Source organism: Lepidothrix coronata, unplaced genomic scaffold (assembly GCF_001604755.1).
Source record: "Lepidothrix coronata isolate B3197 unplaced genomic scaffold, Lepidothrix_coronata-1.0 Scaffold101, whole genome shotgun sequence".
Lineage (NCBI taxonomy): Eukaryota > Metazoa > Chordata > Aves > Passeriformes > Pipridae > Lepidothrix > Lepidothrix coronata.
The window spans coordinates 3,333,921-3,352,490 of NW_016690281.1; the positions used below are offsets into that span (position 1 = coordinate 3,333,921).

General features: G+C 55.1%; 3 protein-coding genes across 5 annotated transcripts in view; 1 reads left to right on the forward strand and 2 right to left on the reverse strand.

Moving 5' to 3' along the window:
* Window positions 1-234: 234 nt before the first annotated feature.
* On the reverse strand, window positions 235-2,650 carry BUD31 (BUD31 homolog). Of its 2 annotated transcripts, none has more exons than XM_017823272.1 (5): window positions 2,534-2,650; window positions 1,800-1,956; window positions 1,218-1,340; window positions 851-1,017; window positions 235-508 (listed from the first exon to the last, which is right to left on the reverse strand). In XM_017823272.1, exons 2-5 carry the CDS (start codon window positions 1,891-1,893, stop codon window positions 458-460), a joined length of 435 nt encoding a protein of 144 aa, XP_017678761.1. In that variant the 5' UTR covers window positions 1,894-1,956; window positions 2,534-2,650; the 3' UTR covers window positions 235-457. The 2 variants fall into 2 exon arrangements, with proteins under 2 accessions (XP_017678761.1, XP_017678760.1); XM_017823271.1 differs by having other exon boundaries at window positions 2,458-2,558.
* Window positions 2,651-2,735: 85 nt separating this feature from the next.
* PDAP1 (PDGFA associated protein 1) lies at window positions 2,736-11,037 on the forward strand. Its single transcript, XM_017823270.1, has 6 exons — window positions 2,736-2,838; window positions 5,926-6,017; window positions 7,939-8,046; window positions 8,442-8,563; window positions 9,431-9,582; window positions 10,264-11,037. The coding sequence occupies exons 1-6, from the start codon at window positions 2,829-2,831 to the stop codon at window positions 10,320-10,322; spliced, it is 543 nt and encodes a 180-aa protein (XP_017678759.1). The 5' UTR covers window positions 2,736-2,828; the 3' UTR covers window positions 10,323-11,037.
* A 1,784-nt stretch (window positions 11,038-12,821) lies between these two features.
* Window positions 12,822-18,570, reverse strand: part of ARPC1B (actin related protein 2/3 complex subunit 1B) — an 8,005-nt gene continuing 2,256 nt past the window's right edge. The window contains exons 3-11 of one of the 2 annotated variants that reach the window (XM_017823273.1): window positions 18,052-18,125; window positions 17,154-17,258; window positions 16,160-16,382; window positions 15,692-15,799; window positions 15,139-15,345; window positions 14,397-14,472; window positions 14,118-14,314; window positions 13,526-13,616; window positions 12,822-13,133 (exon numbers count right to left, since the gene is read on the reverse strand). In XM_017823273.1, the coding sequence (XP_017678762.1) occupies window positions 13,095-13,133; window positions 13,526-13,616; window positions 14,118-14,314; window positions 14,397-14,472; window positions 15,139-15,345; window positions 15,692-15,799; window positions 16,160-16,382; window positions 17,154-17,258; window positions 18,052-18,115 (1,110 nt within the window). In that variant the 5' untranslated portion in view covers window positions 18,116-18,125 and the 3' untranslated portion in view covers window positions 12,822-13,094. Of the gene's footprint in view, window positions 13,134-13,525; window positions 13,617-14,117; window positions 14,315-14,396; window positions 14,473-15,138; window positions 15,346-15,691; window positions 15,800-16,159; window positions 16,383-17,153; window positions 17,259-18,051; window positions 18,127-18,570 lie in introns of those variants that run through there. The other variant, XM_017823274.1, reaches the window with a different exon arrangement.

The window sequence follows — 18,570 nt, forward strand, 5'->3', positions numbered from 1 at the left end:
TCCAGTGAAATTCAGCTGCCACCTACACAGGGTCAGGGAAGAGCTCAAATCGAATTGGATGCTGGGAAACTATTATTTTCTTTCCAAACAGCCTTTTAAACTGAAGTTAGTTGAGAAGGGTGAGAGCTGGTTGAAAACCAACCCACATTCAGAACAACCTTCAAACCAAGCACCCAGAACACATCCAACAGGAGAAAAGGGGCACAGGAATGTTTTGCCAGAACATGACACCACTCTCAGGAAGGCAAACTTTATTTTAAAATAAATGGCTACACAAAACCCTACTCCAGAGCACCCTCTCCCTCCCATTTATGCAGGATCCAGGTGATTATGCTGCTGCTTTAATTGCTTTACAGAAATATCCCATCCCAGGAAGTGGTGCAATTGCACTCATAGTCCACTGAGGAGGAGGAGGACATCCCTCAGAGTTCCCAAAGCAGTCTGATGACCAAAGGCTTCACCCAGAACAGCCTCTGCATCCACAGTGAGTGCACTCAATGATTCTGCCCTGAAAAACAAACACGAGGAAGGTGTTTCAGCCAAGCCACAGACAGAGCAGGCTCAAGCCTTGAGGCAGGGAAGAGCTGTGTGTGGGAAGGGTTTCTACTGGCTAGCTTTCTGTTATTTCCCATACTTTAACAACTTTAAATGAGTGCCAAAGCTGATAGTAACTTTAGAACCAACTAGACACCAACTCTACCAACACAGGTAGCAAATGAGAGAGGTAGGAAAAGGTAGAGGAAACTACCAGGAAGAACAGCACAACCTCCTCTGCTGTCCCTGACCTCAGAGAAGTCAGACCAGGTCCTACAAAGGTCCAGACCAGCAGAGGAACAAGCTGCACACTCACCACTTCCAGCTTGCTTTTGGGGACCCTGCAGATGCAGTTGGTTCCGAAGTTGGTGTCCCGTGTCTGGATGCAGCGCAGGCAGCACAGGTTCTCATAGCCCTGCTTCTTCCACTTGGCAATCAGGTTCTTGTCAGCATAGCCCTCCTTGATGCAGTACTCGTAGAGCTCTGGGGAGGGGCAGACATCACCACAGGGAGGTGTTGGAACACTCAGGAGTTACTGGCTGTAGTAACCAGCTGCCCAGCCTTCCCTCCACCCTCCCTCCCCACAAACCTGATCCTTCCCACCAGCTCCCAGTTCAGGTGCATCCACAGGTCGCACATCACTCCAGTCTTCCCCTGCCCAAGGTAAAGCCCTGCCCTCTCACCTCTGCTGATGGCTTTCCTCTTGTAGAAGAGGTCGAAGATATAACGTGTTTTCTGGTGGTGGATTCTGAAGATGGGCCACAGGGATTCCACTTTCCTCTTCCCCTCGTGTGGCTCTGTCTCCGCTGGGAGGGAACACAAACACCAGGGTTCAGCTGGCAAATTATTTCCTCAGTCATTTGGCAATAAACTGGTCCAAGGGCACTCATAACTTTAATACATGGCAGGGATAAGACTGATTTTAATGGGAGAAGACTCAAATTAAAGAGGCCTGACCTGGAACAGTTCCTTTAGGGAATAAACCCACTGGCAGTGGGGTGACAGTGACCCACACTGGGATGGTCGGTGACTTCATGCCTGGACAAGAACTACAAGTCTTTCCACACCCAAAGGAGCTCCAGCCCTAAACCAACCTGTAACCAAAGCTCTGTGCTCTGTAACCTGAGCTCACACCAAACCCAGGGACCAGCCCTGGCCCAGGCTCAGCAGCACTGGACAGAGCAGGTCCATCTGTACATGCAGGGCAAGCTGAGCTTCGTGAAGCAGCTCCCTGGAGCTTGTTCTGGGGTCACGGCCCCACTCACCTTCTCTCATCTTCTGATCCAGCTCATCCAGCGTGGGCTCAATGAGCTCCCACCCGTCTGGGGGGGGCTTCCTGCTCCTCTTCACTTTGGGCATTGCCTCAGGAACAGAGGGGGAAAGGCGAGGGCTCGAGGGTCTGCCTGCACTGCCTCGGGATCACTGGGGAAAAACAAAAGAAAGCAGTTGCCAGATATGTTTCCCCTAAGGCTTCTGTGCCCTTTTCCCGTTTTCCTCTTCGAGGGTAAAAACGAGCTTCACGGAGCTCGTGAGAGGGGTGGAATCCCTGTGTTTGCTGCACAGTAAATTGGTTTTTCTCCTCCCCCACCCCGGGCCACCCGAGGCGACAGCTCCCGGAGCTCCCGGTGACAGCGGGGCGAGGCCCCGGGCCCGGCACCGACGGCCCAGAGCGGAACCCGGGGGCGCTGGGGGAGAGGAGAGGCCGCGGATCCCGATCCCTATTCCTGTCCCGGGCCCGCTCCCTGCTCCAGTCCCGATCCCAGTTCCTGTCCCGATCCCGACTCCTGTCCCGGCCCCGCTCCCTGTTCTGATCACGGTCCCGATCCCAGTCCCTGTCCTGATCCCTGTCCCGGTCCCGGCCCCGCTCCCTGTTCTGGTCACGGTTCCAGTCCCGATCCCGTTCCCTGTCCCGGCCCCGCTCACCCGCCGCTCCTGGTCCCGATCTTAGTCCCGATCCCAGTTCCTGTCCCGTTCCCAATCCCAATCCCTCTCCTCTCACCTCCGCTCCCGTCGCGCCGCCTCCGTCACCGGGGTCCTCCCGGGCCCCGCCCTTGGGCCGCCCCACGCGCTGCCCGAGCCAACACCCCCCACCCCCGCCGCCGCCCCTCCCGCCGCCGCGCCCGGGAACGGGGAGAGAAACCACCGGGACAGAGACAGAGAAACCACCGGGACAGACCCGGCCCGGCCCGGGGGCGGCGGGGGCGGCCCCGCTCGGGGTCCTGCGGGCGGGGGCGGTCCCGGTTCCGGTTCCGGGGCGCCGCTCGGGCCGGGGGGGCCGCGCCGCCATCGCCGCGATGCCGAAAGGTGGAGGGGCCGCGCCGGGAGGACGGCGGGGAGGGCGCTCGGGGGGTGCGGGGGCTGCGGCGGGCAGGGATCGTGTCCCTCCCCGCAGGCTGTGGAGATGCTGCGGGGGGCCCGTTCCGCCCCCTCCCCCGGCCGGGGGTGGGCTCGGGGGGGTCCCTTTCCCCCTCACCGGGGGGTCCCGCTCTCCTTCATCGGGGGGTCCCTGAGGGCGCTCCGCGGCTGGGGGTGGGCGCTGGGGGGGATTTCGGGTTCCTCTGTGGGTTCCTCCCGCCCCCCCCGACACGGCGGGTTCCCCGCGCTGCCCTCAGGGCTGGGGGCCGCTCTGTGCCCCCCAAAAAGCGCGGCAGCCCCGGGGCGGGGGGCGCGGGTCCCCCCCGTGTTCCCGGTGTGAGCTCCGTGTGTTCCCCACGCCATGGGAGCCGCGGCCGCTCCCCCGGGACGGGGCTTGGGGCTCACGGGGAGGGGGTCCCGGCCACACCAGGGGGGTCCCGGGGGTTCGGGGCCATCCCGTTCCAGGGGCCGGGAAAGGGGCTCGGAGGGTCCCGGCCCGGGGGGGCTTCGGGGGCTCCAGGCGCGGCTCCTTTGATGTGGCCGCGTTCTGGGTGTTCCCGAGCGGGCACCGACTCGCTCCTCGTGTGATTCAGGAGCTGACGGGGCTGTCACGGCCGGGCTGGATCCACCCAGAACCTTCTCCACAGGCCCCATCTGCATAATTGGCTCCGGCAAGCCCCGTCGCACGCGTTTAACGCGGGCCGGCCCTCCCCGTTGCCCCTTCCCCGCCGTTTATTTCATCAGCATTTCCCAGGCTTCAGCACCAGACCCGATTCCCGGTTTAGATTTTCTTTAACCACCTCATTTTGTGCCCATCGTGCACGGTGCTGGTAGATGGGGCTGGGGCTTTCACGTGGTTTTTGTGAAGGCCGGTTTTAACCCCATTTTCCATATTTAAATGCCCTGTAACCCAGGATTCTTTGTTTCGTTGCACAGCTTTAAATCTTTAACTCGAACCTTTTGCTTTTTGGGAAAAGAGGGGTCATTGCTCGTTTCCTTCCCGCCCCCAGGTCAGTGGGAATTAGTGGATGGCAGTCAGTGGATTTTGGCACTCACTGTTTAACATAAAAGGGGGGGCATTAATCAGCCAATAATAAATTTTTTGTTACAGGATTATTTCTGATTATTTCGGTTTTTTGGGTTTTTTTTTTGTTTTTTTTTGATAACTTGATTTAAAAGAGAAGTGATTCCATCGGTATCCTTTTATTCTCTTTCATTTAAATCCCTTAATTTTGCTGTTTAAAGCTGAAGACAGAGGTGTTTGAGGGTTTGCCTGGCACAGTGGGCTTTGCTGGAGGTGAAATCTGCGGGTGGTGACTTTTTAAAAATGCTTCACAGAGGAGGAAAAGAATCATCCCTGTTTTGCAGATGGGGAAACTGAGGCACTGAGCTGCTCAGTGGCAGGTGTAGGACCAGCAATCCCTGTGTCTGACTGAGGTTTTGGGAGCAGAGCCATGGCCCTGCACCCCCTGAGCTCCCCCCAGTCCCTCTCGTGGGCTTCACTCTTCCATTTGCTTCTTTTTAGGCTTTTAATAAAAACTAATTCCTGTTTAGTTGCTTCTCTGCCTTATCACCCCTGTTTATTTGCAGTGATGAGGTTTTTGTGTTCCTCAGTCCCCAGCCCAGTGTGGAATTCTGGAGCAGCTGGATGAGGAGCTGCCTGGCCCCTCTTGGTGTGTCAGGGATCTTAGTGTTGCTCCATTTGGAGTGATGTCATGGGCTGGGCAGTGAGGTAATGTCTCCTCCAGAGCATTCCCATGGTAGATCCCCTTCCCAGAGGGTGTCAGTGTTGCCACGTGGGATGGTGGGAACAGACAAGCAGAAAACACCCATCTGTGTGTGCAGCGAGTTGTGCTTGTGGTTTGAGAGCCCACAAGCCTCCCCAGCTGAGGGCAGGGAGAAGCTTCTGGTGTCTGTGCTTCCATGTTTCTCATAGTAAAACACCTCTGGAGTGTGTAAGGCTTCACAGTGGGGACCTTGGGATAATTTACTCCACAGCTCTGCTTTTACTGAGCTAAAACATGTGAGAGTTTGTCTCTGCTGAGCCAGGAGAGTTGGTCAGAAAACGTGGGATCTCTAAAGCTCACAGCCCACAGGGGCTGCCTGCACTGGCACTCCCAGTCCCTGCCAGTCCAACAGCACACAGTGACAGAGCAGTGGCAGGTCTCCCATGGATCCCACACAGTCCCAAGGAAGGAGAGATGATCCTCATCCCTTCCCATCACCATAAGGTCCCTTGTCGTGGGCAGGTGAAGTGAGGAGGGTGAGTGAGATCCAGGGTTTCCTGCTCCCTCCAAGACTCCTGCAGTAGCAGGGAGCTCCCTTGCCAGAGTTGTATTCTTTTTGCCAGTCTCCCTCTCTCGGGGCTGTGGACTGACTCTGTCCATCGTGCTTCCCAGTTCTTTGGGCTGGAAGAACATAAAGTGAGCAGTGACTTGCAGGAATCATTGATGGCTTCAGCAGTTCATCAATACCAGAGTCTCAGCCAGGCAGTCCCAGCCACACTGACTCCCCTTCCTGGTTCCTAGAGCTTGTTTTTATTTTTCCTTCTAAAGCAGTAAAACATGGAGGCTCCTTTCAGTGCTTCTTCAGCTCTCATTGTAATTCCCAAAGCTTTTGTCCAGCTAGCTTCCCATTTTCCCCTGGCACAGCCTCAGTGCAGGGGAGGGGTAACGGAGCCAAGCTTTGGGAATGTTGATTGTAACCACAGGAACACACTGTGATTCCCCCTGTGCAGGGAACTGGGGTCTGCTGAGGGACTGTGCACCCCTTGGCAACCTGGAAAGGAAATCAAAGAGGCCACGAGTGCTGGCAGGGAAGGGTGGTATCAATAATCCCAATTCTCTGTGCATCTTACCCCAAAATCTTGGAGCGTTTCACCAAGTTCAGTGTGGGCTTTTTGTTCTCTAGGTCCCATCAGAGGAGCTATTTTGGTTTGTCCAATCTGCACTGAAAATCCAGAGAGTGCTGCAGGAGGAACAGACCTTTCTGGAAGCTCATCACTAACCCATTTGTTAATTTTATTATTTTGTGCAGGTAGAAAAGGAGGCCACAAAGGCCGAGCAAGACAGTACACGAGTCCTGAAGAGATTGATGCCCAGCTCCAAGCAGAAAAGCAAAAGGCAAGGGTATGTGTTTGCCTCCCCTGTGTACTTCCTGCCACGATTCCTGGTGTGTCCAGCCTGATTACTTGTGATTCAGGAGCAATGGCAGCTTAGGCATTGCTGAGATCATTCCAACAGTGATCAGAGTATGGACTCTGAACATTCCCAGCTAGGGAGACTGCAGGGTGTCATCTAGCCTGGTTCCTGAGATGTGGTGGACCATCCAGTTCACCATTTGAAGGTTAAAGGACAGGAGAACTGATTACTCAGCAGCTCTGGAGATGCTTTCTCCCCATATTTCATCATTCCAGTCTCCAGTGTCAGCTAATTTTTTTATCTGTGCTCTGCATCTTGGCTTTGGAGAACAAGGGCTCACATCTTGACATCTTATTGTATGTTGAAATTATTATATTTGCCCTCTTCTAGACTTAAAGGACCAAACTCCTTTGACTTCTTCCTGTAAACATGATTTTCTTTTTTGCCTCTGACTTCCAGGGAGAGATAACAGAGTTTTCTGGCATGAGACCTTTTTTTGGGTGTGTTTCTGTGCCCCAGCATTGGGCTGCAACATCTCCTCCTGCTTCCATGACCTGACTGGTGTCCTAAAAGCCATGGCTGCTTTTTGCAGCACTTGCTCTCTTGATTCCCAAGTTGTCACAGCTCTGGTGACACTCTGACTGCTCCTTTTCTGTGACTTTCTGAAAGTGCTGCCTAAGCCCAAACACACAATTCCAGCTGAGGCCTCCCAGCACTGACCACAGGAGGATAATTACACCCCATGTAGGAAATACTGATGAATACCTCCAGGATGACTCTTTCAGGCAGTTCTGAGCCATAGTGTTGACTCCTTTTTAATGTTCTACCCAGCTGGAACTCAAGATGACTGTTTGGTTTGCTGCTTAGCCACATATTCCAGCCTGGTGTTGGATTTCTTCTTCCAAAGTGTAACTCCTCTTGGTTACTTTCTGATTCCACCTTCTTGGTTTCATGCCATATTTCCAAGTCCTGAAACCACTTATGAGTCTGATCCCGTTTTTCAAAATGATTCCAACTCCTGCCAGTGTGATGTCATTCACAAAATGTCTAAGTGTTCACTGCTTCCATGTTGTTAATAAAAATACCAGCTGGAAGTGGAACAGAAAAGCAGGACCCACTTGAAGTGTGTCTTGTTTCTCAACAAACCAGAGAGCTGCTCTTTGAGAAGGGTTTATTTTTTCTGACAATCCGTATCATACAGCGATGGTTACATCTAACACTATTTTATTAAGGAAAGCTTAAAACCCCCCAAAATTAGCAAAATTACTCCTCTTACTGCCCCGTGCTCATCCCATTTGCCAGTTGCTCGATGAGGGATGTTGGCAGTGGTAAAACAAGCTGTTCACACCCGTGTTGGTCCTTCTGATCTTATCTTCTAATGCTTCAGAAATCAATTCCCAGGATTCTGACTGGTGGAAGCTGTGCTAAAAAGGCTGTAATTTAGCTGTGCTAAAAAGGCTGTGCTAAAAAGGCTGGATAATAATGTTCTGGTTGATGGCTGTCAATTTGCTCTTCTCTAGTCGTTTTTCTTTTATCTAGACCCAGGATGGGATCAGCTCCATGCTGCATCTATGTAGTTTACGGTCTGAGATGTTATGCACTGAAAACCCAGGGCAAAATTCTCCTGGAGATCTTTCATCTGGGGATGAAAGTGCCAATTGTGTCTTTTACCATCATTTTCCTGTTAGAGGGAACAGCAGAGTTGTTTGGAGGTGAACTGGTGATCACACTTAGCTCTGAGGATGAGCTCTTGTTCTGTAACAGCCAGGCCCCCTTGGTGACATGAGGGCCATGTTGGGAACACCAGTGCTCAGAGCTGTCCCTCATCCCTCCAAAGTTGTCTCCTTTAAGAGCTGGATTTGGGATTTTGATTGACATACATTTCCTCTGATTTCCTGTGATTCTGTAGGAAGAAGAGGAGCAAGAAGAAGGAGGTGAAGGAGCAACAGGGGACCCCAAAAAGGAGAAGAAGTCTTTAGATTCAGATGAGAGTGATGAAGATGATGAGGATTATCAGGTAGTGTCATTCTCAGGGCACTTAATGCAGTGGCACCACCCAGATTCCTGGGCCAGGGGCAGATTCATGCACTTGACTCAAGAGTTTTCTTTGAGAGCTACCTATAATAAGTATTTTATGGAAGAACTATTTTTAGAAGCCCAAAAAGCCTCACTTTGACAGCATTTTGTCCTCAGAATGAAAGCTCCTGTATGTTTATGGATGAAATACAAAGGCTAAGAAGAATTTTTAAAAAGGCTGAAATGCCAAGATAACAATCTTGGTTGATAAATGGTTTTGCTGGCTGCTAGTAAAACCATCTTGAGTTGTGCTTTTGGGATGCTTTGCAGTGTGTTTGATGAGCTCTGAGACAACTCAGTGTGAGATTTAAACCCCCCCTTGTTCTTGAACCGTAGCAAAAGCGCAAAGGAGTGGAAGGGTTGATAGACATCGAGAACCCCAATCGTGTCATTCAGACAACCAAAAAAGTCACTCAGCTGGACCTGGATGGACCTAAGGAGCTCTCACGACGAGAGAGGTGAGTCTTCCCTGCTCCCCTGGCGGGAGCTGGTGCATCTCTGGAATTTCATCCTTGCTGGTGGCAGCAGCTTCACACGGGGAGGTGTTTCCCTGCTCTGGGTGTTGGTGTTTCGGGGAGACCCTTTAAGTGTGTTGCTGCCCAAAGCAGACACTGAACAGCAGCAAACTGTCAGGCAGGGCTCACTGTGTTCCAAAATGTGCTTTCTTATGAACTTCACAGAAGTTGTCTGTCCTCTGGGAGCAGCTGTGGCCATCCTGGAGCCAGGATGCACTAAGAGAAAGGGATTTAAGCCATTCCTTTCATGAAGTTTTATGCCAAAAAGTAAGATGTAACAGAAATCCATTTGCCAGAGGTCACCTTGGATCCACTTTAATCTTGCTGCAGAAGGTGCCCTGGTGACAGGTGGTTTCCCAGATTCCAGGCATCGTGGTGAAATTTTTGTCTTTGAGCAGATGAACGAGATGGAAACCAAAGTTTAATCTCCTAGTTCCATTTATCAGTGGTGAGTTTCGGAGGGAAAGATTTAAGCTTTTTTTTATTTGGGGTTGATTGCTTCAGCAGGACACTGTTGAGGGTAAGGCTGGGAAAAACATGTCACAGTGCTGTGTGGTCTGGGGCTAATTCATTTGACCTTGTGTGTCCATGTCCTTATTTAGCTGAAGGAAGGTAGAAATAATCTCTCCCTCTTCAAACCCTGCAAGAGATAGAACCTGTGCCTGAAAACTGGTGTAGGACCCCCCAGTTTTGGTGGGTCATCCATGTTTGTTCTCACCATCCTTCCCAGCTGGAAGCCTCCCCCACTCTGCCTGTACCTGTGTGCCTCCCTGGATATTCTGGTGACTGTTGTTTTTTTCCCTCAAACAGAGAGGAAATAGAGAAACAAAAGGCAAAAGAAAGATACATGAAAATGCACCTCGCTGGGAAAACAGAGCAAGCCAAGGCAGACCTTGCCCGACTAGCCATCATCAGGAAGCAAAGGGAAGAAGCTGCCAGAAAGAAAGAAGAGGAAAGAAAAGGTTAGAGAATAATTAATCATACTCTCCTATTTCTCTGTGCCACGGCTGCAGTACCAAGAGCCATCATTTCTCATGTCACATGTGCTAATCCCTCATCTCCTGAGCCTCTGTGGTGTTCTCACAACTCCCCTCAGCAAAACCAGGTTCAGCTGTTTCCTTCTCATAAGCTCTTGATTTATAAAGCTCTCAGGCACCTGAACAGGAAGCAGGGAAAGAGAGAAGGGAATTTCCCTTGACATCCATGTTATCCTGTGCCTCCCAGGCAATGCTGGCTCCAGTTTAGGGGTTTAGCAGGTTCCTGGTTGTGATTTACCTTCTTTGCATGCTGGGGATCTGATCTGCCCAGGGAGTTTGCAGCATTCCTTCCCTTCCTGGCCTTTCTCCATAGCTCTGGTAGGTGTGAACCAGAAGCCTGACAAGCACAGCTTGTCAAATTTCAACAGAGAAATTTGGGCATCAGCATCAGGGTGATTTGTGGATGCCTTAAGAGAGGCCAGGGGTAGAAGGGAACACTCAAGTGGAGGCTGTGCCTCTTACCTCTGGGGATCTACCAGGGATTGGTGGGCAGGGTAGGACTTTTTTCTCCTTTGCTGGCAGGATTTCAGTCCCTGGGGCTGCCAAACCCCCCCCAGTCCCTGACATGCACCATGAAATGATGCAACTGTTGTTTTCCTCCCCCAGCGAAAGACGAAGCGGCCATGGCAGGTAAAAGACTGCAGTCACTATCCCTTAACAAGTAAGCACAGGCCATGCAAGAGGAGGAAACGCCAGGGAACTGTGCCTGGTCCTGCCAGGAGCTCTGCCGTGTCGCCTTCCATCGATGCCACGCAGGGTGTCCTGCAGCATCGACGTCACCTCCACCTCCAAGAGACACTGACGATGTGTTTGTCCTCATCCTGGCACAGATTTCCATTTGGGGTTAGGGGCAGCTGCTCTCTGCAGTGCAGAGCTGTGCTGAACAGCAGTTCCCTGTTACAGTTCGGAAACATGAATGTTTTTGCTGTTTTTAGGATCAAGAACTCGTAGATGGGGGGGGCTGGGCGGGAGGGAGGGAGCTGTGTGGGAGGGGAGGTGCTTCAAATACTAGATTGCAAGAAAATAGATTGTGGGGTCGTTGTGGGGTGGGGCATGGGGTGGGGAACTGACTTGGTATCAAATCCCAAAGGATAATGTATCTGAGGAATCCAGTTGGGCAAAGAGCCCACCAAATTTCGCTGCAGGGCGTTGCAGCACGAGCTGGGAGCCTGACTTCATGGACATCTGGAGTGCCGTTCCTTCCCGGATTCATCCCTCCTTTCTTGCAGCCAGTCTCCCCTTTTCCCTCCTCTTCATTTTTTTTTTCTCCTCTTTATTAGGGATAGTGCCAGTTTTTAACCACATCATCCTTTGTTCAAAGGAGAAAAAACAAACATTTATTGTGTCAGATCCAGATGGGAAAAAAAAAAAACAAAAAACACAAAACCAAACTTGATCAAGTTTAAAAAACAACACCAGAACTTGTATATTTGGCTGATTAAACTGTAAGTTATCAGAACTGCTGTGGCCTCGTGTGTGTGTGTGGAGGGCACAGCTTAGGGGGGCTGGGGGGCTCCTGCAGCTGCTGATTGTGGGGTGGGGTTTGGCTCCAGGTTTAGCACATGCAGCCTGAGGGGGAAGAGCTTTCCCTGCTGTTTTAATGGATGTCTTGCACAATCTGTTTACCACGGAGGAGGAAACAGTTACCCTCAGGGTGCTGTCTGGCCCAGTCACCGTGTCAGAAGGGCAGTCACCGAACTGTCACCCTGTCAGGTGCCCTGTCTCAGTGCAGGGCTTGCAGGAGGGGAAGGGGAGATACTCCAACCTGCTGCCAGCCTGTTCTGGGACACCAGCACTTCCCAGACTCACTCCCTGAAGGCTGGAGGAGATCCAGCCCCAGGGCTCAGAGCACTGGGAGTCACTGGTGGAGGGGTTAAGGCTGTGGAGGTGCAGGACAAATGTGATTTGTTCTGTGTAATCCTGTCTGTGCCTGACTGCAGGGACTGTGGCAGAGGGATGTGCCACAGGGAATGTCATCCTGAGCTGCTGCTCAAACCACAGTGGGAAGCTGCTTTCCTGGGAATACCTGGGATCATCTCTGCATATGGATCATGGCCTGAGCCCTACAGCTGCTCCCCCAGCCTCTGCTCCTGTGCCCAAGGTGTAATTTGGGATAGGGAGCTATGGGTGATGAGCGAGTGAAACCAGGAGAGGTGCCTGTGCTGTCAGCTCTGAGAGGGAAGAACTGACGTGGTGGGGACAGACTGGCACAGAAAGTCTGGGTGATCCTTGCAGCACAGGGATGTGGGTGGGACAGGGCAGTGGGAGTTTTTAGGCTTGATGCCTGGGATGGAGTAGGGCATCAAATAGGGTTGGAGCTTGTTCACATGCAGAAATGGGTGGAAAAACCTTTTCCCTGTAGCACACACCTCCTGCTGATGTCTGGACCGGAACCGTGGAGTAACCACAGTGCAGTGCCTGGGTTCCTTTTCCTTTTGGTAATAATTTAGGCTTTTCCTCACAGAGACTCCAGTTTAAGACCCAGCAGTGCTGGAGGAGAGGCTGAGCATCCTGCCTGCCCCAACACACCTGCCCAGGTACTCCTTGTTATGCCTCTGCCATGTGTGGCCCTGCCCAGTGTTTGCCACGTTAATTAAACCCTGCACTGAGATGGGGAAAGATTTATCCACTGTCTTTACAGCTCCTTCAAAGGCTTCTTGGCATCATGGGAGCAGCTTTGTCCTCCTGCTTCAGCTGTGAGATGGGACTGCTCCTGCCTCGAGCTGGAGATGAGGAAGGTGGAAGTTGGTCCATTGCTCTGATCAAAATTCCCAGGCAGCCTGTGATAACAGGCTGGAAAGGGGCAGGATTAGTTTGGCAGCCCAAGGTCTCTGAGCTGGCTCCCAGGGCTGGGAATTGTGCACCTGATGGGACTTGACCAGTGTCCAGGAGAGCTCTGAGTATGGGAAACCTGCACCTCTCAGGCCCTTCCATCCCCTCCACCACCTTCTTCCTAACACCAATCCTGTTTTGAAGTGGTGCTGAGGCAGGGAGTGGGGAAGTGACATTCCCTTTATCTCCAGAGTCCTGATTCCTCCTCAGAACTGGTGGCAGAAAGGATGTGACCACCCGTGGTAAGATGTGGCTCAGCCTCTTGACCTGCTCTGACCACACACACATTCACACTGAATTTGTCCTAAAAAAGTGCAAAGAAAACCTTTTCAGATTTATCCAGGAAAATCCTTAACTTTATTTTCTATTTTCTAAGCGATGTATGACCAGCATCAGGAAGGATTTTAACAAAAATAGTTAAAAAAAAATGGTTTTCTTTGAGAGCAGCCGCCAGGGCTGGCTGGCAGCAGGGAGTGTGCTGGTGGCATGGTGGCACAGGGGGCTCATGTGGCACGGGGGGTCTGTGTGGCACAGGGGACTGGCAAGGGGAAGCAGGCAGGGTGGCAGAGCAGGGGCAGCCAGGATGCCCTTCCTGGAGAGCTCCTTCATTTGATCTTGAGATCCTTCAGTGCTGACTCCAGGCTCTGAAATGAAATGGGAGGTTGTTCAGCAGCACCTCTTTGCTTTCCAAGGAAGTGGTTGGGGAGCTGAAAGCGAAGGGAACTGGGAGGGAAGCTGTCCCCTGGCATGCCAACCCATCCCTGTTGGGGGAAGATCCCAACTTTGGCTGGTCTGGGCTCCTTTTCCAAGCCATGTGGGCAAAGCTGAAGCCAGGAGAGGCTGCTGGATCCCTCTGCAAGGCTGGCATCACCCCTCTCTGATGGAGAGCTGTGAAACTGCCACCCAGGGGTGTCCCCCACCCAGGACTGTGGGACAGCGTGGGCCCCAACACCACAGGGTGAGGGATTAGAGCTGTGGCTGATGAGGGTTCAACACTGGGTGCTCAGGGTCCAGGGGGTCTGTGGGGACATCTCACCTTGACATCCCAGATGCTCATGCCACCGTCCATCCCCGTGGTGCAGAACTGGGTGCACTTGTCCTTCCCACCCACCAGCACCGAGATCTGGCTGTGGGTGCAAAGAGGCAGCAGGAATCAGTCAATCCAAGGTTCCTGCTGAGCCCTCAGGGTTGCCGGGCAGCCATGGGTGGGAGTGGGGCTGGACCCCTTCCTCTCCCTGACCCATGTGCTGGGAGGCACTGGGGGTAGCCAGGGATGCTCAGAGATACCCAGGGATGCTCAGAGATATCCAGGTGTGCTCTGGGGATGCTCCAGGACTGTCCCAGCTTCTGGGACTGGACCCCCCTATTTCCCCCACCCACATGCAGGGATGCTCCGGGGATACCCAGGGAAACTCAGGGATATCCAGGACTGACCCAGCTCCTCGTGCTGAATCCTTTAACCTCTCTCATTCGTTTGCAGGAATGCTCAGGGATGCTCCAGGAATACCCAAGGCTGCTCCAAGGCTATCCCAGCTCCCAGGCCGGACAGCAGCACAGCCGGGGGATGCTCAGGGGTCATTACCCCCGAGGTGACCCCGAGCCTGTCCCTGCACCCCCTCAGCCCTCACCTGATGCTGTTCTTGTGCAGGGTGTCCAGCGTGGCGTTGGCCGTGTCCGAGCTCGCCTTCTTGTCCAGGTTCTGGAAGCGCTCGCGGGCGGTGAGGCCGCGCTGGGAGCTCTGCTTGGGGACGTCCAGCTTCCCCCCGAAGGTCAGGGCACCCTGGCTCTCCTCGTAGGTGAACAGCATCGGGCAGCAGTCATGGCCCTGGGGAACAGCCCGCCCTGCTCAGCACCCTCTGGCCACGGCGCCCGCCCCGTGCCCACCCCATGCCCCCGCCCAGACTCACCGCGGCCACCAGGCTGTTCTCGGTGATGAAGGTGACGGCCAGCAGGGGCAGGGTCTCGGTGCACAGGGTGGCAACGCTGCGAGGCAGGGCAGGATGTTGGCAGGGAGCTGAGCTGCAGCCTCTGCCCTGAGACTGGCACAGCTCGTCACATGGGTGGAAGCCACAAGACTATGAGAGGACCCACCACCTCCTCCATCCGTGGGGCTCTGGGAATGCTTGAGGGGTGTCCCAGCTCCTGGGGCTGGACTGCTTTATATCCCCCACCCATGTAGAGGGATGCTCAGGAATACCTAGGAATGCTTCAGGGATGCTCTCAGGCTATCCCAGCTCATGGGCCTGGACCCCTCTATCTACCCACTCATGTACAGAGATGCTCCAAGGATACCCAGGGGTGCTTGGGAATATCCAGGAATGCTCCAGGGATGCTACAGCACAATCCCAGCTCCTGAGGCCGAATCCCTCCATTTCCCTCATCAACATGCAGGACTGGACCCCTCTACCTCCCTCACTACCCAAGGATGCTCAGAGATATCCAGGGATGCTCCAGGGATGTTCTAGGACTGTCCCAGTTCCTGGGGCTGAACCCCTCCATCTCCCCCTCCCACACGCAGGGATGCTCTGGGAACGCTCTTGGCCCAACCCAACTGAGATGCCCCCACCCTGGGGTCAGTTTGGGGCTCACCCCCCCCCAACACCCCCAGCACAGCCCCCCCAGCCCCCTGCCCTGCCCAGCCCTGCTTACGCCATCCTCCTGCCGGCGTCGGCGAGGCACAGGGTGCTGTCGTGGCTCACCCAGGCCACGCGGGACCCGCTGGCCGAGAAGCAGATGCTGTGCACCCACCCACAGCTGCTGCTGGACTCGAACATCAGCTCCCCAAAGGGCATCTTGGAGCCCCACGGGGTGGGGCTGGGCCGCTCCTCCACCTCCTTGATGTAGGCTGAGAAGATCCTGGGAGGGAGGGGAAGGGTGTTGCCGTGTGTCCCAAGACACGGCGCCTGCGCTGCCTCCAGCCCTGCTCCCTGGACGCCTTGGTTTCCCTGGCAGAGCCCGTGGGGTCTCACAGGGTGCTGTAATGCTGGGATCATCCCCAGGGCACCCCCAGACCTCCCTGAGTCTCCCCTGTGCTCCATTCCCTGCTCCAAACAGCACCTCAGAGGTGAAGCCTTCCCCACAGACAATCCAGGGCGCTGGGCTGCCCCACACAGCTCTGTGCTGTGCCAGGGTGTGACCCCAACCCATCCCTGGGGGTCCCCTCACTCAGGCCCCCCTGGTCACCCACCCCCCTGCTCCTCACCGGCACTTGAAGTCGCAGGAGCCGGCGGCCAGGAGGACGTTGTTGGGGTGCCAGTCGAGGCTGAGCACCGTGGAGCGGATGGGCTTCTTGATGTGCTTGCAAACCCACCTGCATGGAAAGAGGTTGGCATCAGGGGGGAGCGTCATCTCCCCCAGGAACCCCACTGGGTTGGCAGGGGGGCTGGATGAGGGTGGTGAACGCTCCAAGTGCCCCAGGAGCTGCCCTGGGCCACCACTCTGCAGTAGCAGCTCGGGCATGTGGAGTCCATCTCTCCATCTCCCCGTCTGTCTCCACTTCCAGCTCCTCTCTATCTCCCTCATCTCTTCCTGTCTTACCTCCAGCTCCTCCAGTTTCCTTTCTCCCAATCCATCTTCCGTGTCTCATCCATCCATCCATCCACCTATCCACCCATCCATCCCCCCCCATCTCCCCCAGGACAGACCCCCCCAGGCCGTGCCGGATCCTCACCAGTCGTTCTCCTGCTCAAAGTAGCAGATGGAGATGAGCCTGGAGCCGCTGCCCACGGCGAACTTGTTCTCCTTGGGGCTCCACTTGACGCAGCGGGCGGCGCGGTTGATCCGCAGGATCACCAGGGTGGGCTTCCACACGTTGCCCTTCAGGGTCCACACGTAGGCGTTGCGGTCGGTCCCGCACGTCACCAGCCGGTTGCTCTCAGGGGCCCAGTCGATGCCTGGAAGGCAGAGTGGGGTGATGGTGGCCCAGGGAGCCATGGGAGTGGGAATGGGAATGGGTCACTCGGGGCTGGGGGCTGTTTGAAGGCAGAGTTGTTCTAGGTGGTCTCTGCCCCAGAGTCCTTCTTTACCCTACTCCCACATCCATCCCAAATGATCTCACCCCTCCCACCTCAAAGCATTCCACGTCAACCCATCCCACCCCATCTCTCCCATTCATCTAATTCCATCCCTCCCCACCCCATCCCTTCCCATGCCTCCCACACCATTCCATTCCATCCCAACCATCTCTCCTATGTATCTATTATCCATCCATCCATCCATCCATCGATCCATCTCATCTCACCTCACTCCATCCTTTCCCTTCTCATCCCTCCGACATCATCCCAACCCGTCCCACCCCATTTCTCCCACCCATCCTTCCCCTCCCACCCCATCCTTTCCATCCCAATCCATCTCACCCATCTCTTCCATCTATCCATATCCTTTCCCATCCATCCATCCATCCATCCATTCTATTCATCTCATCCCACCTTATCCCTCCCCACCCCATGCCTCCACATCCCTCCCATCCCATCCATCCCACCCCAGATGCCTTCTGACACGTCAGGTCGGGGCCAGGAAAGCTGGACACAACCTGCTCCCTCTGCTCCACCCGCAGCACAACCCCCATCCAGAAGCTCCCAGTGCCACAGGCAGGGCTGGGAGCAGCTCCAGGGCAGGGCCACCCACCATCCGTGTCCCCGTCGCCTCCACCAGCCGGGACTCACCCGTCACCTGCCCGTTGTGCTCCTTCAGCTCGTGGATTTTGCTCCACTTGGCCCCGTCCTTGCGGTAAATGTGAACCTCGTGGTTGTTGGGGCACAGGGCGATCTCTGGGGGCGACAGGGCCAGGGCAAAGCCCTCCCTGGGTCACGGGCCCTGTGGAGGCAGCAGGGCCAGGCAGCCCCCACCCACCCCTTCCTGGGCTCCAGGTCCCCCTGCACGGCAGGGGGGGTCCCACCAAGGCCCCCAGCCCTGGCTCTGCACTGCCCTGACACTGCAAATTGTCCCTCAGGGGAGGGAGAACCCCAGACCCAACAGCCTGGTGTCCTCCTTTCCCTAGAGAGTGATCCCATGGGGCTGGAGGGATGGGATAGGATGGGATAGGATAGGACACGGGATGGCTGCAGGCGCACAGCTCCCGAATCCAGCCCCAGCCCGCCCCTCCTGCGCGGCTGCAGCAGAGAAAGCCCTTTTTGTTCTCCCACGTCCCCTGTGCCTCGGTCGGGAAATGCCATCGGCCGCGAATCACCCGGCCCTGCTCTGCTCTGCTCTTCTCTGCTCTGCTCTGCCCTGCTCTGTGCCCCGTCCGTCCCTCCCCACGCCCTGTAGTGCCTCCGGGTCGGACACTGTGCTTGCACCCCTGTGCCAGGCTCTGTCCCTGTGCCAGGCTCTGTCCCTGTGCCAGGCTCTGCCCCAGCAGAGGGATCTGGCAGATACAGAGGGGAATATGCTGTCCCAGCCCCCAAATCTGTCTGTAGCAGGATTTACATCCCCAAACCTAGCCCCAACCCAGCTCTGCCCTGTCCCGGGAGCATCTCCCACCACAGGGATGTTTAGCCCGAACAGTCAGTGCTTCGGGTTATCCCTGGGGATTTTGGGATGGGGTACCCCGGCCGTACTTACGGGTCCGGTCTTTGTTCCAGGCATGGCAGCTGATGGGCTCCAGCAGGAAGCTGTGGTAGGCCATGGCTCACGGGCTGGGAACAGGGAGAGACCCCCGTGGCTGGTCAGGACATGTTGCTCCAGCCACTGGGACAAGAGACTTCCAGCTCCCAGCCCCACCGAGCGATCCCTCCCACTGGGATCAGCCCTGTGTCACAGCCTACTGTGTCCCCTCTCTGCTGGGGAGGGGGTTTCCCTGAGGATTTCCAAGCGCAGAGAGTGCTCGCTTCCAGAGACTTCCAAATCCCACGACCAGCTCCTGCCCCGGCCGGCTGGAGCTCAGTGGGCAGGAGGTGGCCGGGCACACAGGGGCCCTGTGAGCATCCCAGCTGTCCCACCACGGGCAGCACCTCCTCTCTCCATCCCCACACAGCCAGATCCACTTCCTCCTTCCCCATCCCTCATGTAGAAAGTGCCAAAGCCCCATGGAGGCACATCCCATCCCATCCCATCCCATCCCATCCCATCCCATCCCATCCC

What these genes read in the sequence shown, in the direction of transcription:
- BUD31 (XM_017823272.1), bottom strand. Translation starts at nt 1,893, where the DNA reads ATGCCCAAAGTGAAGAGGAGCAGGAAGCCCCCCCCAGACGGGTGGGAG. An exon ending in GGATCAGAAGATGAGAGAAG is followed by an intron (nt 1,341 to 1,799) that starts GTGAGTGGGGCC and finishes GTTCCCTCCCAG; the next exon opens with CGGAGACAGAGCCACACGAG. An exon ending in CCAAAAGCAAGCTGGAAGTG is followed by an intron (nt 509 to 850) that starts GTGAGTGTGCAG and finishes TTTGTTTTTCAG; the next exon opens with GGCAGAATCATTGAGTGCAC.
- PDAP1 (XM_017823270.1), top strand. An exon ending in CAGAAAAGCAAAAGGCAAGG is followed by an intron (nt 6,018 to 7,938) that starts GTATGTGTTTGC and finishes GTGATTCTGTAG; the next exon opens with GAAGAAGAGGAGCAAGAAGA. An exon ending in GAAAGAAGAGGAAAGAAAAG is followed by an intron (nt 9,583 to 10,263) that starts GTTAGAGAATAA and finishes TTCCTCCCCCAG; the next exon opens with CGAAAGACGAAGCGGCCATG.